The sequence below is a fragment of the Gouania willdenowi genome, chromosome 22 (assembly GCF_900634775.1).
Source record: "Gouania willdenowi chromosome 22, fGouWil2.1, whole genome shotgun sequence".
Classification (NCBI taxonomy): Eukaryota; Metazoa; Chordata; class Actinopteri; order Blenniiformes; family Gobiesocidae; genus Gouania; species Gouania willdenowi.
Window position 1 is genome coordinate 26,395,318 of NC_041065.1, and position 26,492 is coordinate 26,421,809.

At 33.8% G+C, this 26,492-nt stretch overlaps 1 protein-coding gene across 1 annotated transcript; it reads right to left on the minus strand.

The window, feature by feature from the left end:
* Positions 1–504: 504 nt before the first annotated feature.
* Positions 505–6,813, minus strand: tmem179ab (transmembrane protein 179a, genome duplicate B). The gene is made up of 4 exons (XM_028437937.1): positions 6,469–6,813; positions 4,541–4,678; positions 1,925–2,003; positions 505–1,847 (listed from the first exon to the last, which is right to left on the minus strand). Exons 1-4 carry the CDS (start codon positions 6,768–6,770, stop codon positions 1,674–1,676), a joined length of 693 nt encoding a protein of 230 aa, XP_028293738.1. The 5' UTR covers positions 6,771–6,813; the 3' UTR covers positions 505–1,673.
* Between the last annotated feature and the right edge of the window lie 19,679 nt (positions 6,814–26,492).

Here is a 26,492-nt window from a genome sequence, read left to right on the forward strand (position 1 = left end):
AAATTAAAGCAAAGATGTGACACGCTTAGATTGGAACCGTGCACGTTTGAAATGAGTGGGAAGGTAAAAGCATAGACTATTGAGTAATGACCCATTAGATTAAACACATCAAAGCAGTGAGGGGAATTTTATTAGAGGACAGAAAAAAAAACATCCTCATTTTCATGTTTTTTCTCACTGTTGCACAAAATTGTCTCTCATCAAAAAGAAAATACTCGGCTCTTTATAACTTATTATTAAATACTGTCTAATTAATACAGTATATCTGTACATGTGTAAAATTACATTTTTTTTGGATTTATCTTTTTTTTTCTTCAAAGCATTAGGTTTTTATTTTATACTTATGACTCTGTCAATATTTGTTTTGAAGATGTATAAATGGGTTTAAATCGAACATTTTTTCTAGAGGAAATCTAATTTGTAACTTTTTTCATGCCAAACATCAAAAAGTAGCCAAGGAGTCTGACATTGTCTGATCTCCAACTAAACCAACCCTTTTAAAACCATAAGAATCTATTTCCCCGACATAGCACTTGTTACAAGCAATAACGCATCACATGGTTTCCATTTAAACATTGTCCTTATATATATATATCAGGTTTCAGGGAGCTCGGAATGAAGAGCATTGGATTTGGAAGCAGTGACGATGATGACAGGAGGAAAGTGAGTCCCAACCCTGTACTGTCCAACGAACCCTCACCAGCAATAAAACCATGAACTCAATGAACTCCTGTAGCACATTTAGCCTAAAGCTGCATTTCAACGCTGTCCAAACACTTACGGTCACTTTGTAAGAAGTGCCTTTATGGAGGGTTTCTTTTGTTTCTACATTGTATGACTTTATTTGTTTGGAATAAAACTGTCATTGCCTATCAACGTCACGCTGATTTTCTTCATGTAAAACTCTGAATGAGTGAGTGCAGAATGTGACGAGAGAGATAAATGCATCCAGGTACACTGAAGTGTCTATTCACAGTAATACTCTTTATTGGTATGTAGCTTGTAAAGTGTAAAGGAGAAGCCTGAGATATTACATTATATGGCACAAGAGCTGCTTCTTTCATCACACGCAAAATGCTAAAAGCATCTTCGGACCTGCAGTTGGACGTTGTACACCAGTGTGCTCAGCTGCTATGTGTCATTTAAAAATGCACTTTTTCTTGATGTTGATGAATGTTTGAATACACAGCAAAAAGCACACGTTATTTGACTTTGCTGCAGCATGCAGAGTGTTCACACTTCACTCAGTAGCAGTGTGCACACTACCCGGGGGGGGGGAAAGCCTGCCCTTGGGAACACGTTTATTGGTGTGTAAAATACTGTGGTGTCTCAAAGCCACCAAATGAGTTAGCCATGCATTAGATCCATGCAGAAGTTTCACAAAGACGTCGTCTCTTATCCAAGCGCCCAAAACAATAATAGTAAAGGAAAGGTTTGTTTTTAATAAATATTGATGCGTTTGTATGTGTTGCTGAGCAGAAGTGGTTGATGAGTTAGGAAGGAGGTTTTTCTTAAGAGAAAAATGACGTGATTACTTAAACTAGATAAAACTCATTTGATTCAATCAATGAGAGGTAAAGCCAATTCATTATTGATTGTCAATGTGAGTTTTTCATGGCGTGAAGGAGGATTTTCCACTCGGATTGTGAACAAGTGTTTGTCAGTCGTAAATTCTAGATCAGGCCGGTCTTGATGTGAGAGCAGCGGCGTGAGGAGCGACCCAGCAGCAGCTCCTTCTCGTGGATCAGTGTGTCCAGCAGGTCCTCTTGTCTGTAGTTGTGGTAGACCTTCAGGAAGGCCATCACAGCGATCCCCAGCCAGGTGAGCCAGGAGGCCCAAAGGCCAAACTGAAAGCAGGAAGTTATAATAAGTTATCAGAATAATGTTGGGTAACATTATGACAACATTAGAGAAACAGCGTTACCTGAGCTATAGCAAACTGGTCGTAAAAAGCAGAGTTATTCACACCGAGCTCCAGGTCTGTGTCCTGCAGTTCTTCACAGCTGTGGAGAATTCATTCATTTAGAATTCAGGTTACAACAATAAAAAAAAGTGTTATTAATGCAGACAATTTTTTTTTTTTTTTTTTCAAAATACTACAAATGTTTTTTAAATTATTCCACAAAACTACCATAAAATAAATAAAAACTAGTTACAAAATCAAGAAAATTGTGTCACTTTCACTGATGTGTCACTGATTGTTTGGGTTTTTACGGTGTCTTAATTAAATTACTAAATTCATGCAGCCCACTGGTCAGTATTTGGTCGCTGAACTAAAATGTATTTGACACCCCCACCCTAAACAGTAGAAACCACATTGTACAACCTAAATGCATTCACCTCATTCCTGGTGGAACTACTGTAGATATCTGTATAAGGCACAACTTTCTGTGTGATGAAAAGAGGAGCAGTGTTTGATTCAAGAAAGATTTGGAGAGTTTTACAATGAAAGAAAAGCTAAATCTAGTTATCACGTCCCTTTAAACCAGGGGTGTCCAATTCCGGTCCTCGAGGGCCACTATCCAGCATGTTTTAGATGTTTCCCTCTTCCAACACACCTGATTCAAATGATTAGGATCGTTATCAGGCTTCTGCAGAGCTGGATGAGGAGTTGATCATTTGAATCAGGTGTGTTGGAAGAGGGAAACATCTAAAACATGCTGGATAGTAGCCCTCGAGGACCGGAATTGGACACCCCTGCTTTAAACACTCCGGAATTATCTCGCCCTCATCACCTGTACTCGCTCACTCTAGGGTTGCGTATGCATCTGCATATGAAGACAAAGACAAGAAGAGAAATTTAAAAATAAAAATAAAAAAGCTCAGGGATATTTGGGATAGAAAAATAGTAACTAATGATGGGAAAATATTTATGAGAATTAACCAGAGATATTGAGCTATTGAACTTTTAATAACTGTACCATATCCAAACATAAATATTAGCAAAAAAACATATTTCAACAGATGTATTTGTAAGTATAACAGTTATTCAAGTCCTGTAAGCATCTTGTTTTTAGGACTTGTAGAAAGTAATAAGACCTTAAACATAAAAAAAAATGAAACTATTGCTTGAACAATCAGTTCTTTCACAAAAAAAAACATCCATGTTGAGTAAAATATCACACTTTAGCCTGACCCTTTATTTGAACATTAAATTAAATGGCACAAGTTTACTCAAGTATTCTTGCATGAAATATCAGTGTTTAGAAAAATGTATTTTAGCATAATATTGACTTAATCTTATCGAAATTTAACATCCCAGTTAAGGGTCAACCTTCATTTACGTAAACTCCCTTTTTTTCCTCATTATTTCCTGTTTGTTCACATTTTTTCCTGTAAATTTTCATTAATTCCAATGAAAAGTTTTCAACTTCGAAAACTTGAGATTTTGCAACCCTACTCTGTACTAGGGTTGTTGAATTTGGCGATATATCGCGATATAACGTTGCGCGATTCTCTGATCGATTCTAAATGCATCCATATCGATTTTTTAATTTTAATTTTAATTATTTTTTACCTTTATTTAACCAGGAAAGTCTTTTCCACTGCAGGGGCAGTGTGCTGAAGCCTGGGCATGTTGACCAGCTTGTGTTTTTCAATACAATCTAAACATAAAGTACTAACTTTCTGCATTTATTTGTTGTTCTACACATATACCTCAGTTAAGTTGCACTAAAGTCAAAGTTGGTTTAAAAGCCACAGGCAGATTGTTATTTTTTGATTTTAACTTGTCGGCACATGGTATGTTAAAGCCAGTGTTGAGAGTGTAAAATATGCCAATAAAATATATTACATACATAATGTTCTCATGAAGGTTTACACATTTACAGATTAGTTGTTTCTTAAGTCATGTATAAAAAAATAAATTGCAATAATCGCCTTATACTTTAATATCGGGATATAACGTATCGTATCGTGACCTACGTATCGGGATATGAATCACATCACCAGATGCCAGGCAATACACACCCCTCTGTACAGATGTGGAGCAAATTCCAGCTGATTCATGACTCAAAGTAGGATGACAATACAGTACCACCTGACCACACACAGCCAACGCTTCCTAAACCCATTTCTCTGTATTCCAGGCAACGTTATCAGTGAAAACTGTTCAACTACGGAGTGTGAATGGTCTGTAATAATGCTGCAGTAAAGGAAAATGATAATCTAAAATCCATGTATGGGAACATTTGATATACAAGCAGAATATCCCACAAAGTATTAACTGCTTTATCATCCTCTTTCACTCTGCTGCTCTGTGTTTCTCAGGTAAGCAACACATACGCACCAAGCCACCCACATTATTCAAAAGAACGCATGACTCCTCAGCTCAGGAAACATTCCTGCATGTGCTGTAACGCTCACTGAGGCTCAAATCATAGCACTTGTGTAATTTCTGACTTAAAACATTCAATTTGGTGATAAAGGCATCCATCCTACTAACAGGTGCCAGGATGAGTTCCAACAGGAATACAGTAAATAAACATTTAAAGAGGGAATGAGTAGGAATGTCTGAATGTAGTTCCTGGTTCCCTCTCACCTGGTGGGCATCGTCCCCCCCTCAGTGACGGCGTCACACCACAGGTTGAATCCCACGCTGACGATGGTGCTGGACAGGAAGACGGTAAACACGACCAGGGAGCTGATCAGCAGGTTGAGGAAGGCGTTGAAGAGGGAGCTGCATTAGAACGCAGGTGGAAAAATGCATTTTTTTTAACCTAAACATGTGGAAGATGATGGTTTTATTCTGGTTGACTCAAGGCTTAAGAGTCTAAACTGGTCATCATAGACATACATTTACTGATGCATTCCATGTACATAGAAAAAGAAATTATCAGCGTTAATTCTGAAGTAGGGCTGGGCGATATGGCCTTTTATAAATACCGCGATATTTTTAGGCCATGTCACGATACACGATATATATCTCGATATTTTGCATTACCCTTGAATTAACACTTTGATGCACAAAATCACACCAGTATGATGATTCTATATGTCTAGATTAAAACATTCTTGATCATACTGCATTAATATATGCCAATTTTAAACTTTCATGCAAAAAAGGGGATATCACAACTAAGTCAAAGTTGACATAACTATATTTATTAAACAGTGAGTGGCTCAAACATAAAATTGTCAACAGAAAGTGCACGTTCTGTGCAAAATTGTCACAGAGACATTTCAAAACAAGACATTAGTGCAGGATGCAACTCACATGGCATTTCAAAACACAAAATTAAAGTGCACTTTTTGTACATAATGCCACTACAATATTTTAAAACAAATAGTGCCCTTTTGTGCATGTTGTCATTAAGATGACATTTCAAAAAAAAACAAAACAAAAAAAAAAAAAGTCCGCGAGTTTAACGGTATGGTCATTTTCAACACCGCACAGACTACAAGCTGCGATATATCGAGTATATTCGATATATCGCCCAGCCCTATTCTGAAGCTGGTATTACATTAATGCACATTTTTGGATTAATGAAACAGTGGATTTTATGGAATACTGAATTTAGTCTCACCATCTTTCTAATTAAACAAAGCTATAGAGCAGTGGTTCTAAACCTTTTCTGGATAAAAACCCAATTTTGATTTCAAGCGTTTCTGGCAACTTAGACATTTTTTTTTTTTAGAATTAGTTTTTGATGTTTGTTCAACTGTACTAAAACAAATATATACAGACTAGCCGGGATTAGTTTTTTTTTTTTTTTTTTTTTTTTACTGCATTTAACTTTTATTAACTAGATTTATCAATTGAATACAGTTGTAGTGTAGTTGTGTAGTTTTATTTTGAAAAAAAAAAACTATTAATCAATAACAAAATATGTATTTTAAATCAGTCTTTTCTTTTCTTTTTTTAAAAAAAAAAAAATCAATTAAAAGACATTTAAGGCGACTCTATTCAAAATCCAGGTGACCCCACATGGGGTCCCGACCCCAAGGTTGTCCCTGCAACTCTGATTTACAATTTCATTCTAATTTTTAAGAAATCAAAACAATCTGTTTAATATAACCAGTTTTAATCACTTTTTACTGTATTATACAGAAGAACTGCAAATAATTTTCAAGGTTTGTGCCATACTTACGATAAAAGATGCAATTTATTTGTATTGTATTTTTTACCATATACTGTATATCATTAACTAATGTGAAATGATAAGTATAAAAACAAGTGCAACTGTCATAGATAATTACACCAGGTAATAATGTATGGACAAACACATTGTAGTTAAAACAAGTAATGGTATTAAATCTGTTATCAGTGCACAGAAATGCTATAAATGTCATGTGTGAGTGTTGCATAAGATGCTTTATGTTGCAAACCATGACCTGATCCCTATAGCTTAGTGTGCATCAGTAAGGCCCATATATATATATATATATATATATACACATATATATAACATTCTGCCTGAGCTTTTTATTATAATGGCGAGGTTCACATTGAGTGTTTGCACCACTCACTCGTCGTGTCCTTTGCACAGGAAGAAGAGGAGCCTCCAGGCCTGCACAGCGGACAGGACGAGAGACGCTATCCCGACAAAAGTGATGAAGCTACAGGAAGACTCTGGTCCCCATTCCTCCACGATGAAGCGCTGCTTGGACACCGTGATGTTCTCATTCTGCCACATGCCCCGCGTGAACAGCAGACATTTCCCACCGAAATCCTCCGTGTTCTCAGACAGAGGCACCACGGCGATGAAACCGAACACGAAGGCGAGGAAATACAGGACACACTGCGCGAAAATCAAGTTGTCGAGGGCCATTTTAAAGCTGTGCTGCTAGGTCCTGCTGCTGCTGCTGCGCGGCGACCTGGAGGTAGTGCGGCTGCGCAATAGAAGCGCAGCATCCTCTGCTACAAACTACTGATCAGCTTTTTTTCTCCTTCAGAGCTGTGAATATGTATATATAATAGCTTCATCATTTAGCAGCTACTTAGGGTAATATTAGCACTCAATAACTGGACTTAAATAAACACTATAGTAGCATGATGGATATTAAACTGCACAGCACTGAAATAAACACTTAGCAACTTTTTTACTAACCCTATATCAATGGTAAATTTAGATAAGTCATTTCTGAACACCAACCATTGCGTTCCATCATTTTTACCCACTGAACATGGATTGTGTTTAACAGTTTTAACAAATCAAACACTTTTAAAACACTATATGCTGTGTCACAATAAATCCCTTTTAGATCTTGATGCACATTAACTTAATTACATTTTAAAGAAATGCACAGGATCAGAAATTTGCATAAATCACTGTGACCTAAGTTGATAAATTATATATATTAATTTTCTTCCACTTAATCAATAATGAATAATCAATAGGTGAAAACTATTTGTTTCCTGTTAGTTAGACATCACTCTGCATTAATTCCATTCAAAAACAAACACTTAACACTGAAATGTGAGTGAGAAGTCCTGCACTTGATTTATGTATTTAAATCTTTGTGTAGTTATATCATAAACCATGTGTCGAATCAAAGCCCGGGGGCCAAATCTGGCCTTTTAGACTACCAACTTCAGCCCGCAGGAGAAAGTTAAAAAAAATAACAATTAAAGAAAAAACATGAATTATTGTGTAAATTACCAAATAATTCAGTTGTAGATCTCTCAGCCCTTCTAAATGCACTAATGAAACTCAAGAATATTTGATGGATTACATGTTTTTATTACATCACTGCAGCCATTTTCAATCTCAATTTGTTTAAAGGACTCGATTTTCCTTAAATTATTTCTCATAATTTCCTAAAGTTAAATAAAAATAATTCACAAAACCAATGAAATTTTTAAGAGAAAATCCTGCAGAGACTGACATCTGTCTCTTATTCCTCCGATATTGTTGGTGCCCTACTTTTTACATCATTTAAACTTGGGAATATTTTTGAAATTGCTTGTTTTCCCATTTAAAAATAAAACTACTTCATAATTGGCCCCTAAACTAAAATGAGTTCGACACCCCTGCCATAGACACTTTATGAATAAAAATTGCAGCCATGCAATCAGCACAGAGAAGCTGCAAACCCATATTGATCTATTATGTTATCAAAAGTCATGTGAATGGGAGGCCGCATTTGAAAAATACATAAATGTAAAGGCCGTCACAATTATTTTATTGTTTGATCAGATTTTAATGTGTAATAGGCTATAGTTTTTATACCTGCTAAACAGGAAAAAGCTTTTTCCTGTACATGTAACATTTATTTGTAATATACTGAATGTTTTATATTAACTTTTAAAGTACCACACACACACAGGTGGGCTGTATTAGAGTAATGGTTTATTAGTGCATGGTGATGGTGCTTATAGAAGGGCAGGTAGCTGTCACACACACCTGACATGCTTCATTGAGTCTATCTGAACAGGACAAGGAGTTTCTACCATTATAGTCTTTGTGCTGCTTACAGCGCCCTCTGGTGGTTATTTGGTAACTTACCTGCTCCTGTACGTGTTCAACATGTACAATACTGTACATGTGTTTTACTTACATCTTTTATCTCTTTTTAATAAATATTTTTTCCCTTTAATGCGTCTATATAGGAAGCCTACACTGTTGTCTCCATGTAATTTTTTTGTACTTTTAAAGCATTTCTTTTGAGTTTGTTAAGGGTGAGGCTGTGAATAAAAGACTGGTGGACATTATGATGTATGGAGGTAGATTTATGTTTATTATTCGAATAAAAAAAAATTAATCAAAAAAACCTTTTCATCCAAAAATATTTTTTTTCTATCAAAGAAGTGATTAAATGCAATATATATATATATATATATATATATATATATATATATATTTGAGACCCAAATAATTGCATTTGGACACTCTCGTTGATTGAATTTTTTTTAATTTTTTTTTGGCACATTTACTACCCAAAATATGGCTTTAATACAAAAAAGATGACTGAATATTTATTTTAAATTGAAATAAACTTCTAATGATGCACAGAAGACTGCATGTACATGTCTGTAAAGCTCACTATTGAATAATACAGTGTGTGTGGGCTTGTGTACCCAACCATGGGGATATCCTGGATAAAAGTGTGTCAAGCTAGAATATCCGCTGTACTTGTCTACACCCTGAATAAGCCATAGAAGAGGAAGACAAAGGGAGGAGGGTGAAGGATGCTAACCCATGTGCACTCTGTGCAAATAACATGGGAAGCAATGGGCAGAAGAAATGTCATCCATTTTTTATGAACTGCAAAGCAAACATCCTTTTTTTTTTTCCAAGTGAGGGCGAATAATCTGATGTGTAGAATCATTTCCAAGGACACCCTGTGTGAATTTCAAATGTAGTACACACGACACTTGTGCTTTAACTGGAACAACATGCACCCTCAATGTTGACCAGAGAGCCATAAAAATGACACTGAGTGATGATGTTTTTATTGCTGTTTTAATTAGCAGAATGTTCAATAATTTATGATTCATCAATAATAGCTGAGAGATTTATTTTTAACAAGCCCTTTGTGGATTGCTGAATTTAATCAGGCAATCTTTCTCATTAAACAAGGCTATAAGGTGATAGGGACACATTATAGAATCAAGGGAACTTTAATTTACTTTTTTTCTTTTAGTCTAATACAACCAGTTTTAAATAAATGTTTATATGAGACATTTAGGATTTTGTCATGTTTACACTGTTGATAATTTTTGGTGTCATCTTGTGCAATCAATTGATGATTAATGTAAATTTGTAGGCTTTACATCATTTTTTTAAAGATTTGTCTGTACTTCACTTTTTAAGTGCACTTAACAGGTTTGCATATCATTTTTAATTAAAGAAAAGTTGGACGTGAAGTAATTATACTTATGTGGATTGCTGTAAATCTGCATTATTTGTGCAGTTAACATACAGTACTTGTTAAATTTATATTAAACTTGTTGGGCAGAATTTTTTAAGCTGATGTGCAAATATTTTCACTTTCAAAATGCAAGTATTAAGTTTACAGCTGTAAAAACTTAACATGTAAGGAATAAAGGTTTCATAAATAGTTTGATCTGTATTTTATGCTTTTGAAAAGGACTTTGAGAAGAAAAAATGAACGTTAAATTGCAACCCCAATAATGAGGGAAAGGGAAGTTGCATTTAGACTTACCAAAATCAGTTAACATTTATTTTGGGCTGGATAAAAGTAAAAGATAAAACTAAAAACATAGTTTAAATAAAGTACAACACATTAACATATTAAACAAAGGATGAACCAAAACTTTAAAGTTTTGAGAGCTTGTGAAAGTCTTACATTTAATTTGTTCTCTCTAGAGAAAAACAGAAAATAATGATGTTAGGCTACAAGCATAAAATGCCAACTGATCTTTACAATAGCTTTAACTGATTAGATTTAATGTACAACACAATTTAAAAAAAAAAAAAAAAGACAGATACATGGTGTCCAGAAGTATTAAAAACAATCAATTTATTAAGTTTTGCAAGACGTGTATTTGTTGAGGAAAGATAAGATTAAACAGATGTCAATAAAAATGTAAAAAACAAAAAGACTCACATTAGCTGAAAAAGATTAACATTAACTGGCAAAAAAAAAAAAAAAATATTACCTTGCACAGAAAAATTTAACATTAGCTGGAACAGATTGTAACACTAAAATTAGCCAGCACAAAGTAAATATTTAACTGGAACAGATTGTAACATTAGCCGGCAAAAAAAATTTAATAACAATTTAACCTTAGCTGAAACACGTAACATTAACAGGCAAAAAAAAAAAATATTTAACCTTTGCAACATTAACCGGCAAAAATAAATACTTAACCTTAGCTGGTAACAACAGGCAGCAAAAAAAATAATTAACTATTTAACCTTAGCTGGAACACATTAACATTAACCGGCAAAAAAAAAAATAATTTAATTTTAGCTGAAACAGATTGTAACATTATCTGGCAAAAAAAATTATTTAACTTTAGCTGGAACAGATTGTAACATGAGCCGAAACAATACAAATATTTAATGTTAGCTGAAACAGATTGTAACATTAGCCGGCAAAAAAATAAATATTTAACCTTAGCGCAAACAGATTGTAACATTAGCCGGCAAAAATATAAATATTTTAACCTTAGCTGGAAAAGATTGTAACATTAGCCGGCAAAAATATAAATATTTAACCTTAGCTGGAACAGATTGTAACATGAGCAGGCAAAAAAAATAATATTTAACATTAGCTGAAACAGATTGAAACATTAGCCGGCAAAAAAATAAACATATAATGTTAGCTGAAACAGATTGTAACATGAGCCGAAAAAATACAAATATTTAACATTAGCTGAAACAGATTGTAACATTAGCCGGCAAAAAAAATAATATTTAACAATAGCTGAAACAGATTGTAACATTAGACAGAAAAAAAATAAACATTTAACCTTAGCTGAAACACATTGTAACATTAGCCAGCAAAAAACAAATATTTAACATTAGCTGGAACAGATTGTAAGATTAGCCAGCAAAAAACAAATATTTAACATTAGCTGGAACAGATTGTAACATTAGCCGGCAAAATATAAATATTTTAACCTTAGCTGGAAAAGATTGTAACATTAGTCGGCAAAAATATAAATATTTAACCTTAGCTGTTAAAGATTGTAACATTAGCCGGCAAAAAAATTAATATTTAACATTAGCTGAAACAGATTGTAACATGAGCCGGCAAAAAATAAATATTTAACCTTAGCTGAAACAGATTGTAACATTAGCCGGCAAAAAAAATAATATTTAACAATAGCTGAAACAGATTGTAACATTAGCTGAAACAGATTGCAACATTAGACAGAAAAAAATAAACATTTAACCTTAGCTGAAACACATTGTAACATTAGCCGGCAAAAAAATTAATATTTAACATTAGCTGAAACAGATTGTAAGATTAGCCAGCAAAAAACAAATATTTAACATTAGCTTGAACAGATTGTAACATGAGCCGGCAAAAAATAAATATTTAACCTTAGCTGAAACAGATTGTAACATTAGCCGGCAAAATATAAATATTTTAACCTTAGCTGGAAAAGATTGTAACATTAGCCGGCAAAAATATAAATATTTAACCTTAGCTGTTAAAGATTGTAACATTAGCCGGCAAAAATATAAATATTTACCTTAGCGTAAACAGATTGTAACATTAGCCGGCAAAAATATAAATATTTTAACCTTAGCTGGAAAAGGTTGTAACATTAGCCGGCAAAAATATAAATATTTAACCTTAGCTGGAACAGATTGTAACATGAGCAGGCAAAAAAAATAATATTTAACATTAGCTGAAACAGATTGAAACATTAGCCGGCAAAAAAATAAATATATAATGTTAGCTGAAACAGATTGTAACATGAGCCGAAAAAATACAAATTTTTAACATTAGCTGAAACAGATTGTAACATTAGCCGGCAAAAAAAATAATATTTAACAATAGCTGAAACAGATTGTAACATTAGCCAGCACAAAATAAATATTTAATGTTAGCTGAAACAGATTTAAACATGAGCTGAAAAAATATAAATATTTAACATTAGCTGAAACAGATTGTAACATTAGACAGAAAAAAAATAAACATTTAACCTTAGCTGAAACACATTGTAACATTAGCCGGCAAAAAAATTAATATTTAACATTAGCTGAAACAGATTGTAAGATTAGCCAGCAAAAAACAAATATTTAACATTAGCTGGAACAGATTGTAACATGAGCCGGCAAAAATATAAATATTTAATGTTAGCTGAAACAGATTGTAACATTAGCCGGCAAAAAATAAATATTTAACCTTAGCTGAAACAGATTGTAACATTAGCCGGCAAAAAAAATAAATATTTAACATTAGCTGGAACAGATTGTAACATTAGCCGGCAAAAATATAAATATGCTGGGACAGATTGTAACATTAGCCGGCAAAAAAACAAATATTTAAAATTAGCTAAAACAGACTAACATTAGCCAGCAAAAAATTAAATATTTAACCTTAGCTGGGACAGATTGTAACATTAGCCGGCAAAAATACAACACTAGCTGAAACAAATTGTAACATTAGCCGGAAAAAAAACAAATATTTAACATTAGCTGGAATAGATTGTAACATTAGCCGGCAAAAAAATAATTAACAATTTAACCTTAGCTGGAACAGATATTAAAATTAACCGGCAAAAATATGAATATTTAACATTAGCTGGAATAGATTGTAACATTAGCCGGCAAAAATATAACTATTTAACCTTAGCTGGAACAGATTGTAACATTAGCCGGCAAAAAATATAATATTTAACATTAGCTGGAACAGATTGTAACATTAGCGGGCTAAAAATAAATATTTAACCTTCGCTGAAACAGATAGTAACATTAGACAGAAAAAAATAAATAATTAACCTTAGATGAAACAGGATGTAACATTAGCCGGCAAAAAAAAATAATATTTAACATTAGCTGGAACAGATTGTAACATTAGCCGGCAAAAATATAAATATGCTGGGACAGATTGTAACATTAGCCGGCAAAAAAACAAATATTTAAAATTAGCTAAAACAGACTAACATTAGCCAGCAAAAAATTAAATATTTAACCTTAACTGATTGTAACATTAGCCGGAAAAAATACAAATATTTAACATTAGCTGGAATAGATTGTAACATTAGCCGGCAAAAAAAATAATTAACAATTTAATTTTAGCTGGAACAGATATTAAAATTAACCGGCAAAAATATTAATATTTAACATTAGCTGAAGCAGATTGTAACATTAACCGGCAAAAAATTACTATTTAAGGTTAGCTGAAACAGATTGTAACATTAGCCGACAAAAAATAAATATTTAACCTTAGATGAAACAGGATGTAACATTAGCAGGCAAAAAAAATAATATTTAACATTAGCTTGAACAGATTGTAACGTGAGCCGGCAAAAATATAAATATTTAACATTAGCTTGAACAGATTGTAACGTGAGCCGGCAAAAATATAAATATTTAACATTAGCTTGAACAGATTGTAACATTAGCCGGCAAAAAAAATAAATATTTAACATTAGCTGGAACAGATTGTAACATTAGCCGGCAAAAAAACAAATATTTAAAATTAGCTAAAACAGACTAACATTAGCCAGCAAAAAATTAAATATTTAACCTTAGCTGGGACAGATTGTAACATTAGCCGGCAAAAATACAACACTAGCTGAAACAAATTGTAACATTAGCCGGAAAAAAAACAAATATTTAACATTAGCTGGAATAGATTGTAACATTAGCCGGCAAAAAAATAATAAACAATTTAACCTTAGCTGGAACAGATATTAAAATTAACCGGCAAAAATATGAATATTTAACATTAGCTGGAATAGATTGTAACATTAGCCGGCAAAAATATAACTATTTAACCTTAGCTGGAACAGATTGTAACATTAGCCGGCAAAAAATATAATATTTAACATTAGCTGGAACAGATTGTAACATTAGCGGGCTAAAAATAAATATTTAACCTTCGCTGAAACAGATAGTAACATTAGACAGAAAAAAATAAATATTTAACCTTAGATGAAACAGGATGTAACATTAGCCGGCAAAAAAAAATAATATTTAACATTAGCTGGAACAGACTAACATTAGCCAGCAAAAAATTAAATATTTAACCTTAGCTGGGACAGATTGTAACATTAGCCGGCAAAAATATAAATATGCTGGGACAGATTGTAACATTAGCCGGCAAAAAAACAAATATTTAAAATTAGCTAAAACAGACTAACATTAGCCAGCAAAAAATTAAATATTTAACCTTAGCTGGGACAGATTGTAACATTAGCCAGCAAAAATATAAATATTTAACGTTAGCGGAAACAGATTGTAACATTAGCCGGAAAAAATACAAATATTTAACATTAGCTGGAATAGATTGTAACATTAGCCGGCAAAAAAATAATTAACAATTTAACCTTAGCTGGAACAGATATTAAAATTAACCGGCAAAAATATTAATATTTAACATTAGCTGAAGCAGATTGTAACATTAACCGGCAAAGAATTATTATTTAAGGTTAGCTGAAACAGATTGTAACATTAGCCGGCAAAAAAAATAATATTTAACATTAGCTTGAACAGATTGTAACATTAGCCGGCAAAAAATATTCAACCTTAGATGAAACAGATTGTAACATTAGCCGGCAAAAATATAAATATTTTAACCTTAGCTGGAAAAGATTGTAACATTAGCCAGCAAAAAATTAAATATTTAACCTTAGCTGAAACAGACTAACATTAGCCGGCAAAAAATTAAATATTTAACCTTAGCTGGGACAGATTGTAACATTAGCTGGCAAAAATATAAATATTTAACGCTAGCTGAAACAGATTGTAACAGACAGAAAAAAAATATAACATTAGCTGGAACAGATTGTAACATTAGCCGGAAAAAAATGCAAATATTTAACCTTAGCTGGGACAGATATTAAAATTAACCGGCAAAAATATGAATATTCAACATTAGCTGAAGCAGATTGGAACATTAGCCGGCAAAAAATTACTATATAACGTTAGCTTAAACAGATTGTAATATTAGACAGAAAAAAAATAAATATTTAACCTTAGCTGGGACAGATTGTAACATTAGCCGGCAAAAATATAACACTAGCTGAAACAAATTGTAACATTAGCCAGGAAAAAAACAAATATTTAACAATAGCTGGAATAGATTGTAACATTAGCCGGCAAAAATATAACACTAGCTGAAACAAATTGTAACATTAGCCGGGAAAAAAACAAATATTTAACAATAGCTGGAATAGATTGTAACATTAGCCGGCAAAAAAATAATTAACAATTTAACCTTAGCTGGAACAGATATTAAAATTAACCGGCAAAAATATGAATATTTAACATTAGCTGAAGCAGATTGTAACATTAGCCGGCAAAAAATTTTTATTTAACGTTAGCTTAAACAGATTGTAATATCAGACAGAAAAAAAATAAATATTTAACCATAGCTGTGACAGATTGTAACATTAGCTGGCAAAAATATAAACATTTAACGTTAGCTTAAAAAGATTAAAACATTAGACAAAAAAAATAAATTTTTAACCTTAGCTGAAACACATTGTAACATTAGCCGGCAAAAATTTAAATATTTAATGTTTGCTGAAACAGATTGTAACATTAGCCGGCAAAAATATTATTTAACATTAGCTGAAACAGATTGTAACATTAGCCGGCAAAAAATTTAATATTTAATATTAGCTGAAACAGATTGTAACATTAGTCGGAAAAAATACAATTATTTAACCTTAGCTGGGACAGTGATTAACATTAACCGGCAAAAATATAAATATTTAACATTAGCTGAAGCAGATTGTAACATTAGCCGGCAAAAAATTACTATTTAAGGTTAGCTTAAACAGATTGTAACATTAGACAAAAAAATTTACTATTTAACGTTAACTTAAACAGATTGTAACATTAGACAGAAAAAAAAGAAATATTTAACCTTAGCTGAAAAAGATTGTAACATTAGACAGAAAAAAAATAAATATTTAACCTTAGCTGAAAAAGATTGTAACATTGACAGTAAAAAAATAAATATTTAACCTTAGCTGGAACAGATACCAACATTAGCCGGCAAAAATTTAATTATTAAACCTTACCTGGAACAGATACACAACAAGTATTTAACAATAGCTGGAGCAGATTGCAACATTAGCTAGTACAAAAGAAATATTTAACATTAGCTGGAACATATTCAACATGTACAAATGATCATTTAACAGGTACAATGGATATTTTAACAGGTACAATAGCTATTTCAATTAATGTACAATAAATCATAACATAGGTGCAAAATAACATTTAGGACAATAGATGAATCCACATCCCATGTGACTAAGGTCCTGGAGAGACTGGTCTTGGTACTTCTCAGACTGCACCAACGTCGATGTGAGCTCTTGTCACTTATCTGGATACTGTGATGGCACTTAAATTTTGTTTGATTTGTTTAGTCTAATTCGGCATCGTCATACGCAATTTTTAAAGTTTTCTTCTGAAAATCAACGGTTCCACATGTTTTATTTATCACTGAAAATGTATTCGATTTAGATAAATTTGTTTTTGCTTTGTCAACTTTCGACAGTACCATTCATTTTATGTCGTACTATTAACCAATATTTGAACGCACCACAGCTTCACGCACAAGAAAGGTGGTATTTTTTATTTACAATGAGATAAAAAGGAGTATTTTAGGTAAATGTTTGGGGTTTTTATGGTAATGTCATCACAGCTGTTCGCTTTGTACAATTGTGTTTAGAAAAACTCAGTTTAACAAATGCGCAAGTAGGCAGCAATAGAATTTTTTAAGTTTTGGTAGTTAAATTAAGTTTAGTTTTGGTAGTTAAATTAAGTTTAGTTTTGGTAGTTAAATTTGTTACGTTTTGGTAGTTAAATTTGTGAAGTTTTGGTTGTTAAATTTGTCAACCTATTTTAAACTAAGACTGTTAATACATAATTGAGTTCACAAGTAACTATGACAATGTTTGGTGTTGGATTTGCTGCTTAAACCATGACCAAGCAACACCACAAGCCTCAAACCATTGTAGCGACACAGCAAAATACACAGGCTCAAACAGCTAAAATGGCGAAAGCAAAAACCATACACAGCAAAAATGGCGGAAGCAAAAACCATACACAGCGAAAATGGCGGAAGCAAAAACCATACACAGCAAAAATGGTGAAAGCTAAAACCATACACAGCAAAAATTGCGGAAGCAAAAACCATACACAGCGAAATTGGCGGAAGCAAAAACCATACACAGCTAAATTGGCGGAAGCAAAAACCATACACAGCGAAAATGGCGGAAGCAAAAACCATACACAGCGAAAATGGCGGAAGCAAAAACCATACACAGCAAAAAGGCGGAAGCAAAAACCATACACAGCGAAAATGGCGGAAGCAAAAACCATACAGCGAAAATGGCGGAAGCAAAAACCATACACAGCGAAAATGGCGGAAGCAAAAACCATACACAGCGAAAATGGCGGAAGCAAAAACCATACACAGCGAAAATGGCGGAAGCAAAAACCATACACAGCAAAAAGGCGGAAGCAAAAACCATACACAGCGAAAATGGCGGAAGCAAAAACCATACACAGCAAAAAGGCGGAAGCAAAAACCATACACAGTAAAAATGCGGAAGCAAAAACCATACACAGCAAAATGGCGGAAGCAAAAACCATACACAGCAAAAACGCAAAAACGAAAATGCAAAAGCAAAAACCGTACACTGCGAAAACATTTGGGTGGCTGTGGTGTGTGAACCACAACTCTGCAATTGTAGTTGAGCAATTTTGTCAAGTCAGTTTAAACAAAGCATGACTAGCAATTCTGTGTTAGTTAAAACGTATGGTTGTCTTTAAATTGTGACGAATGGTTGAAGTTTTGCTGAAGTGTGATAGTCAAACAGTAAGGTAAATATTGTATGTAGTAAGGACAGTTCAATAAACTTCAACACCTCAATGTGTCAATATTGTGCACTAAAAAAGACAAATGTTTTTTTACAGTTAATTTGGTGGATGGCCCTGATGTGAAATGAGTTAGTGACCCCTGATTTAATAATAATGAAAATGTCATGGCTAGGATAATAAACGTATTAATAACTGCCACTCTATTCAGCCCCCTCATTGGCCAGTTTACATCATGTGATAGGTGCACTGTGATTTAAAGTTTGGATTGTTTTATTTTAGCTCATATTTGTTTTTAGCTAGTGTTAAATTTTTTATTTTAGCCTTTAATTTTAACTTTAACGCTAACCCAGGAAATACCCCAAAAATTTTATTTTTGTTGGATATGTATTTTTAAAGGTGGAATTTGCCGTGTTAAATATGTTGAAATGAAAAAACATGTATGTCGAAAGTGGGATTGAACTAGTTAGCGGAAGGAAAAACCCTTAAGAGCCTAGACTACACACGGTGAAAACACATGCACACTACGCTTATGTAGAAAAGGTCCGGAAAACGTAGCCATAGTCCCGGGAGCTATGGCTACGTTTAACATATCTCGAGACACTTTCAATTAAAAAAAAAAAAAAAAAAAAAAAGATTATCTTACTATGAGACCCCGTCTGACCGACGTGCAGCGAAGACCGATGAGCAGCAGTCGTTGGAGCTCAGAAAGAGTGAACGACTGCACATTCACAGCTTAAATAAACTCCGCCAATCAAGGGAATGAGCTTCACCTGTGACACGTGATCAGCAGCGGAAACGCCTGCGACTCACTTTCATGCTGCGTTCGAGGACCCTCGGAACTCTGCGTTTTCCTTCAAATGAGTTCAGCTTAATTGTTATCCTTAAGACAAATATATTATTACTTAGTCACTGTTCAATTAAATACATGTTTGTTTGTTTTTTAAGAGAAAGGAATTGTCATTTGTTCACATGGCTTAGAGCCTGAACTCATTTGTTGATTGGTTTGCCAAAAATCACCAAAACCGCAGAATACAGTTGCTATAATTTGAAATCATATACAGGAAAGCAGACCGGAATTCAGAGGCCGTCGAGATCAGTGGTTCTCAACTCGTCTCACCCTGGGACACAGTCATTAAATTGCGACCCACTTATTTTTTTCAAAGAAAAAAATCTATATATTTTCTTGTGCATGATGAATTTCACATAATGCCTGTCAATAGAAAAAAAATCTTTCAAAATAAAAGACAAGTCTAACATGAGAGATGAGGTTGAATGTGACCCCAGCCTGGCCCTCACTGTGAAACTGGTCTAGAACCTCCACTGTTGGCAGGGATAATATTTACAATAAATGCAATACTGTTTATGTGTTTAATACTGTGATTATTCAGAACAGACTTTTTTTTTCTTTTTCTTTTTTCTTTTTTTAATTTGCCCAACAAAGCAAGACAACAATATGTTGCACATTTAAGAGTGATTCAGGTAAGGCATTTAAAATGTGCAATATGGCACAAAATAAAATAATGAAAAATAGAATTAAAATAATAAGAAATTTAAATGCATGTTTAAAAAAAATGAAAACAGCTCATTTATAATGAAAAGGACACAACATAGACTATTTTCTAGTCTGTGGAACATGGCGCCTTAGTTTATATGGCAATGGATGCTCATTTTTTATTGTGTCTTATTTGTTGATACGTCTGTTGTTATGTCTGCTGTGGATCATATATGTGTCTGAAATAAAGTTTGATGATGATGGTGATGATTGTATATAAGTTCCTCCTGTTTTCTTGTAATTTGAAATAGTGTTTTACCACTGTTTTGTGGTTCTGGATTGGCAACATTGTTGTGTTTGTCAGACAAATGATCCTCTAAAGTTATGTTTTTTTTTTTTTTGTTTTGGGGATTTTTTTCTTTTTTAAATTGGGAAATTTCACTATTTAGCATTTCAACTGAAAATCCTATTGATGGTCAAAGGAAAATATTAATAACTGAGAAGATATTTTAATCCAATATAAGGATTTTCTGTTTTTAATTTTACTTTTATTTATGTATTTATTCTTTTTTTTTTTTTTTTTTGGCAGGTTTGGTCCTCCATATCCATGTACACCCTTTTGGTAATAGAAATAATGTCTAGAAGCTGTAAGGAGGGGATTTATTAAAACATTCAGCTTGAGAAAGAAACACTGTATAGATTGTTTTTTTTACATGTATTGTATAAAGATACCGAGTCAATCTCACTGGTTCACAGCCAGAAGTATCAGACCAGTTTATTGATGGAGAGAGAGAAAAGGAAAGAGGGGAATAATGATTGTTAATAAAACAAAAAGAAGAAAAAGCATTGGTCGTCAGTAGGGATGTAACGATTAATCGTAAGGCAGTTTAAAATCGATTCATAGGTATCACGATTCACATCGATGCTGTGAAAATTGAATCGCAGTCCTTTTTTTAAACAGCAGAGGGCGCTATCCAGAAGTGTTGGCGGCGGGCGGAATCTGCTACTACTTTCTTTCTGGCCGTCTTCTACTCTTAAACATGTTCATAAATGATTCCTTACCCCTTTGGCACTGAAAGAATATCTGTAATAATACGTGAATATCTGTAAAAGTCATGTTGTTCTATTAGCTCTGTCTGCTAGCATAGCATCTCTTCTTCACTTCAAGATATCTGCATGCCAACCGACCACTGGGCTACCAGCGCCCTCTGCTGGTTCAAACAAATATCTGACGCAAATACAGTGCAATGACTGTTTTGGTTTTTTTAGTCCAATTGTTAAGGCACAAAATACATTTTCAGGTGCACTTTTAAAAAGAAAAAGAACTATTATGCAGTTTTGTATTGTTTACTATAGAACCAGAATTTAAATTAATAGGCTTCTTCATTTGTATTATTCCTTTTATTTATTTCATTCAGGATTTATTTTGAGTTAAATTGCATTGTTTTGAATAGTTTATCAAGGGATTCTTTTGACAATGAAAATTAAAAGGAAAATAGTACAGTATTTTACCAAAAAAAATAAAGGAATATTTTTCAGTCATTTATGTACAGTCCCATTTTGTAAAATATATCGTGAGAGAATCATATCGTGAACCCAGTATCGTGAATTGAATCGTATCGGGAGTTGAGTGAATCGTTACAACCCTAGTCGTCAGTGTCACACATTCATCTTTGTTTTCCATTTCTGGGCCTCGCTCGCCCACCTCTGACGGCTTCTTGTTGTGGAACCTTCCCCAAACATGTCCAACCTGGTGGCTCCACTTTCTCGGCCTGCATCACAAAACAAGAGCAATAACAGACACGATTACAGCCTCGGATCCCGGAAATTCATGTGGAGAGTCTGATGAAATATCCTGTGCCCATTAATCTTTCCCCAGGGGGTGCACGAGACTGGGAGCACTGGGGCAGCCACTGATTAAACGCGTCTAATAGAGGCCATTCATCTCTCCTTGAACATTTCAGCATTGCAGCACCACACAGTGTGACCGCTTCACTGTGCAAATATTAGTGTTTTCATAAGGACGCTAAGTGTTCAACATCGGGGTGTCGTCTTAAGCAGATATCATTTCTGAGACTCTGGATTAATGACTTTTCTATAAATGAACATCTCATTTATTGCAGTGCTAATAATCATCTTAAACAAACGTGCATGAAGTCACGGAATAAACATTCATATTAGTACTGTGCGATAAGGAGAACATTGTATATCACGTTATAGGTAGATTCAAATCGTGATAATGATAAATATCCTCATATAATATTTCTTCATTAATATTACATGAAATGAATGGAAAAGTGCTATTCATAATATAATGAATATATTATATTTATAAACAAAAAAAAATATCCCAAGATAAATCGTACTTTTTCTTTAAGAATTTTCTCAACGAAGGAATATTTTACTACATACTGTACGTTATTGTCACATGTGGAAATGCCACCAGGGGGCACAAAACTCAACAATAAAGGCCACTTCCATTGCTTTAAACCGTACCTGTAGTGAATTTTACTTGCAAGATCATAAATGATAGTAGAGGTGTCGTTTGGTTATATTATTTAAAGGTCCTTCTAGAACAACAGGAGATAAATTAACACTTGCAGCTGTTTTTCTCTAGTCATGTTGGCTGTAGTGACACAGTTTGTAATCAGACTGATTGATGATTCGGGTCGTTCCGGGTAGCCCAAGACCACACACATTAAATTTGCGATATAAACAATAGAGGGTTATATCGTACGGTACACGTTTTCATATTGCACTACAATATATATAGTTATATCACACAGCATTGATTCATGTGTGATAATTATTTTGTTTAATATCTTGAATATATAATATTTTGCTTTTTCTGGCACTTAAAGCTGATATCCAGAGTTTCTGAGAAACGTCTCAACGTCCCGCCCTAAACAGCCTCACTTCCTCCCACTACCTTTACCAATCTATCAGAAGCCACGCCTCTACTTTTCTGCATGCGCGTCTCAGAACATAACAAGGTCATTGATATTGGTCTATGGGTCAGGTAAGAGCCAAAATCATATTTTCCTGTTTGCTGTTGCACAATTCCGCATTCACTTTGATTGACAGTCTCAAAAACAGGAAGTCGAAGCCTATTGGCTGGGTTCACTCTGCGATCGTATAGGGGTCTATAGGACGAAGGCGGGACTTATATACATTAATGGATATGAATGACCACCGGCAGTAGACCATTAGGTTTTTATACATAAACATAGATTTCTCAGAAGCTTTAAGATTGTTGGTCTTTTCTGCAAATTAAGAAGATCTTGCAAGCAATTAGGGAGGACAAACATCGACTGCCACAAAACAACAATCCCTTGGAAACCCTGCAAGAAAAGTAGTCTAATGACATCAATACATACATACATGCACCGTGTACCCACAATAGATTGGTTATAACAGACAACAGACATGCAATTTGTTCCCTAAAGACAACCCAGCCCTAATCATCATAGATTAACATGGCCTAATGATGTCTCACCAGTCAAACTCCATATGGTCTCCAATTCTGAGCAGAATAATTTGGCTTGTACAACCCAGTTAAACAATTATCATGTGTAATTAGAGAATCTATAACCAGGTCATTCTTCATACAATTACATCTCACCTTTTAAAGTGAAACAATCAGTTTAGTATACAGGTAATTGTAATATGGGTGGTTTAAGGAATAGATAAAGAGCAAAGTCTTTGTGATCTTGTGCCCATGTGCAGCAGAAAATCATTGTTGTTGTCAAAATAAAACAATGACATCATTGTGGGCAGAGATGTTCAGAGCAGTGATGTGTGAGCGAGAGGATGGAGAGGAAAAAGGAAGCAGGCGTGTAAAGTGGGACCCTGCTGGGTTGTGATGAGGGGAAAATCCACTGGGACCAAAAAGATGAGCTCATCCAAAGGCTGTCAAGCTTCTGCTTTGATAAAACAATAGAGACCCCTACTGGCCATTTGAAGTCACATCAATGTAGCTGTAGATGAGCAACTTTTATCACAAAACTGTGATTGTCTGATCTGAGGGCGACAATGTCAACATTCATGACAGCATTTAAAATAATGAGCATTAATATATATAGAGAGAAAAAAAGATTTGTGGGGTGTTTAATGTTCTTTTTTTTTTGGTGCATTTTTGTTACTTTGTGAATTCTTGTTGTTCTTTTGCTTTTTTCCTGTAACTTGCTCATTATTTTGTGGTATTTTTGTGTGTGTTTTTGAAGTAAATTTTTGCATTTTCATGTATTGATTTAGTTTTTTTAAATAATTTTAGTGCATTTTCTGTCATTCTATATGTTATTGATGTGGTTTGGGTTTTTTCAGATCAATTTGTGTGTTTTTTTTTTGTTTTTTTTGTATCTATTGATATGGTTATTTTGTGTTTTTGTTGTACATTTTGTTTGTTTTTCTGTCATTTTGTATAAAGTTTTAGTTTTTTGTGTATTTTCGCTTTTTCCTGTTGTTTGCTTATTATTTTGTGGTATTTTTGTGTGTGTTTCTGAAGTCGATTTGTGCATTTTTATGGACTGATTTTATTTCTTTCGTCATTTTAGTGCATTTTCTGTCATTCTGTATGTTACTGATGTGGTTTGAGTTTTTCTCAGATCAATTTGTGTGTTTTTTTTTGTGTGTCAATTCATAAGGTTATTTTGTGTTTTTGTTGTACAATTTGTTTGTTTTTCTGTCATTTTGTATAATGTTTCAATTTTTTGTGTATTTTTGTTATAATTTTGTGGAGTCATTTTGCATATTCTTGTTGTTGTTTTGCTTTTTCCTGTTATTTGCTTATTATTTTGTGGTGCTTTTGTGTGTGTTATTGAAGTAAATTTGTGCATTTTTATGGATTGATATTGTTTTTTTGTTTTTTTTAATAATTTTAGTGCATTTGCTGTCATTCTGTATAGGGTTAGTATAAAGTTTTAGTTTTTTGTGTAATTTTGTTATAATTTTGTGGGGTTTTGGAGACATTTTGCATATCCTTGTTGTTGTTTTGCTTTTTTCCTGTTACTTGCTCATGACTTTGTTATTGTTTGTGTGTTTTCAACTCAATTCAAGTCAATTTGTGCAATTTTAGGGAGTTTTTGTCATTTTAATCATTTTAGTGTTGTTTTTGGAACCATGGAAAAGAAGGCCGGTGAATATCTGTGGGAACAAGAAGATGCAAGTTGTAAGCAATGACTTCTATTTTTGTTCATTCTGTTCATTTCAGCCACATTGCTCCACTGATATGTGTTTAACCCTCTTGTCAGAGAGAAGGAACTTAAAGGGCATCAGACCACATGTCCCCGGGGCCAACAGTGATCACTCAACCAGCACAACCAGGCAGATGGAAGGAGTTCCACCAGTCACAGGCAGACAGGACTAGTGAATGAGGTGAGCAGAGGAAGGACAGGTGTTTAATGAAAGGCTGAAGGTCAAAGGAACCAATCTCTGACACCCCCTTTCCTGACACCTCAACCCCCTGCAGCCTTCTGTACACATGTAGGCTACATCTAACCCGTAGCCTGTGGTAGGAAACAGCTTCAGTGACAGACACGTTATGACCCACACATGCACAATAACACACACAGACACACCCTATGATTCATATTTAGTCTATCCCCTAGGTTCCCAAAGCAGGATCCGGGTACCCCCAGGGGTACGCAAATTGTCCTAGGATAGGAGTGTGAAACTCATTTTAGTTCAGGGTCCAAATACAGATCAGTTTGAGCTCAAGAGGGCCACAGGTTTTATGTAGAAAAACAAGTAATTGCATTTATTGTGGCGTAGTTTGCACTTCTATGTACAAATTAAATACAAAATATGTAAGAAACAGACAATATCCAAGCAATAAGTGACAGATAACAGTCCCAACAGGGTCTTAATAGTATTAATAGCTCTCAAACGTGCTGCTAAATATACTAACGGAGGTCAGGACACTTCAACCCAACATGTTTTCAAGCTGAGAGGTATACAAGTTACTAAACAAGTCACAATAATGCCATCCCATGGTTACTCATTGATGACCCAGTAATGATTTCAATGAATTCAAGAAGAATTATGAAGTTAAGGTTGAATTTTCAGTAAATGTGTTTTTTTTTTCATTGATTATCTAGGTCACACGTGTCAAATTCATGGCCCGGGGGCCAAATCCAGCCTTTTGCAGCATCCAAATCGGCCCAAAGGAAAAAGTAAAAATGACAGAGAAAACAGGTATTATTGTGTAAATGAAACTCAATATTGCAGTCATTTTTACAGTTGAAAAAAATCAAAAATCCTTCAATTTTCTTCAAATTATTACACAATATTTCCCTTAATTTTATAGAAATTGGTCAAAAATCTAGGACATTTAGAGAGGAGATCCTGTTTGGACACATGTTGCTTGGATGTTGTCGGTTTCGTACATATTTTGTATTTTATATATACGTAGAACACGATATTGTCAAAATTCCTTGTTTTCCCACATAAAATCCGTGGCCCACCGGAGATCAAACTGTTCCATATTTGGCCCCTGAACTAAAATGAGTTTGACACCCCTGATCTAAGTCAACAGTTGGTGAACAAAGCTTGCTACAAGGTAAGACTGTGTGCCT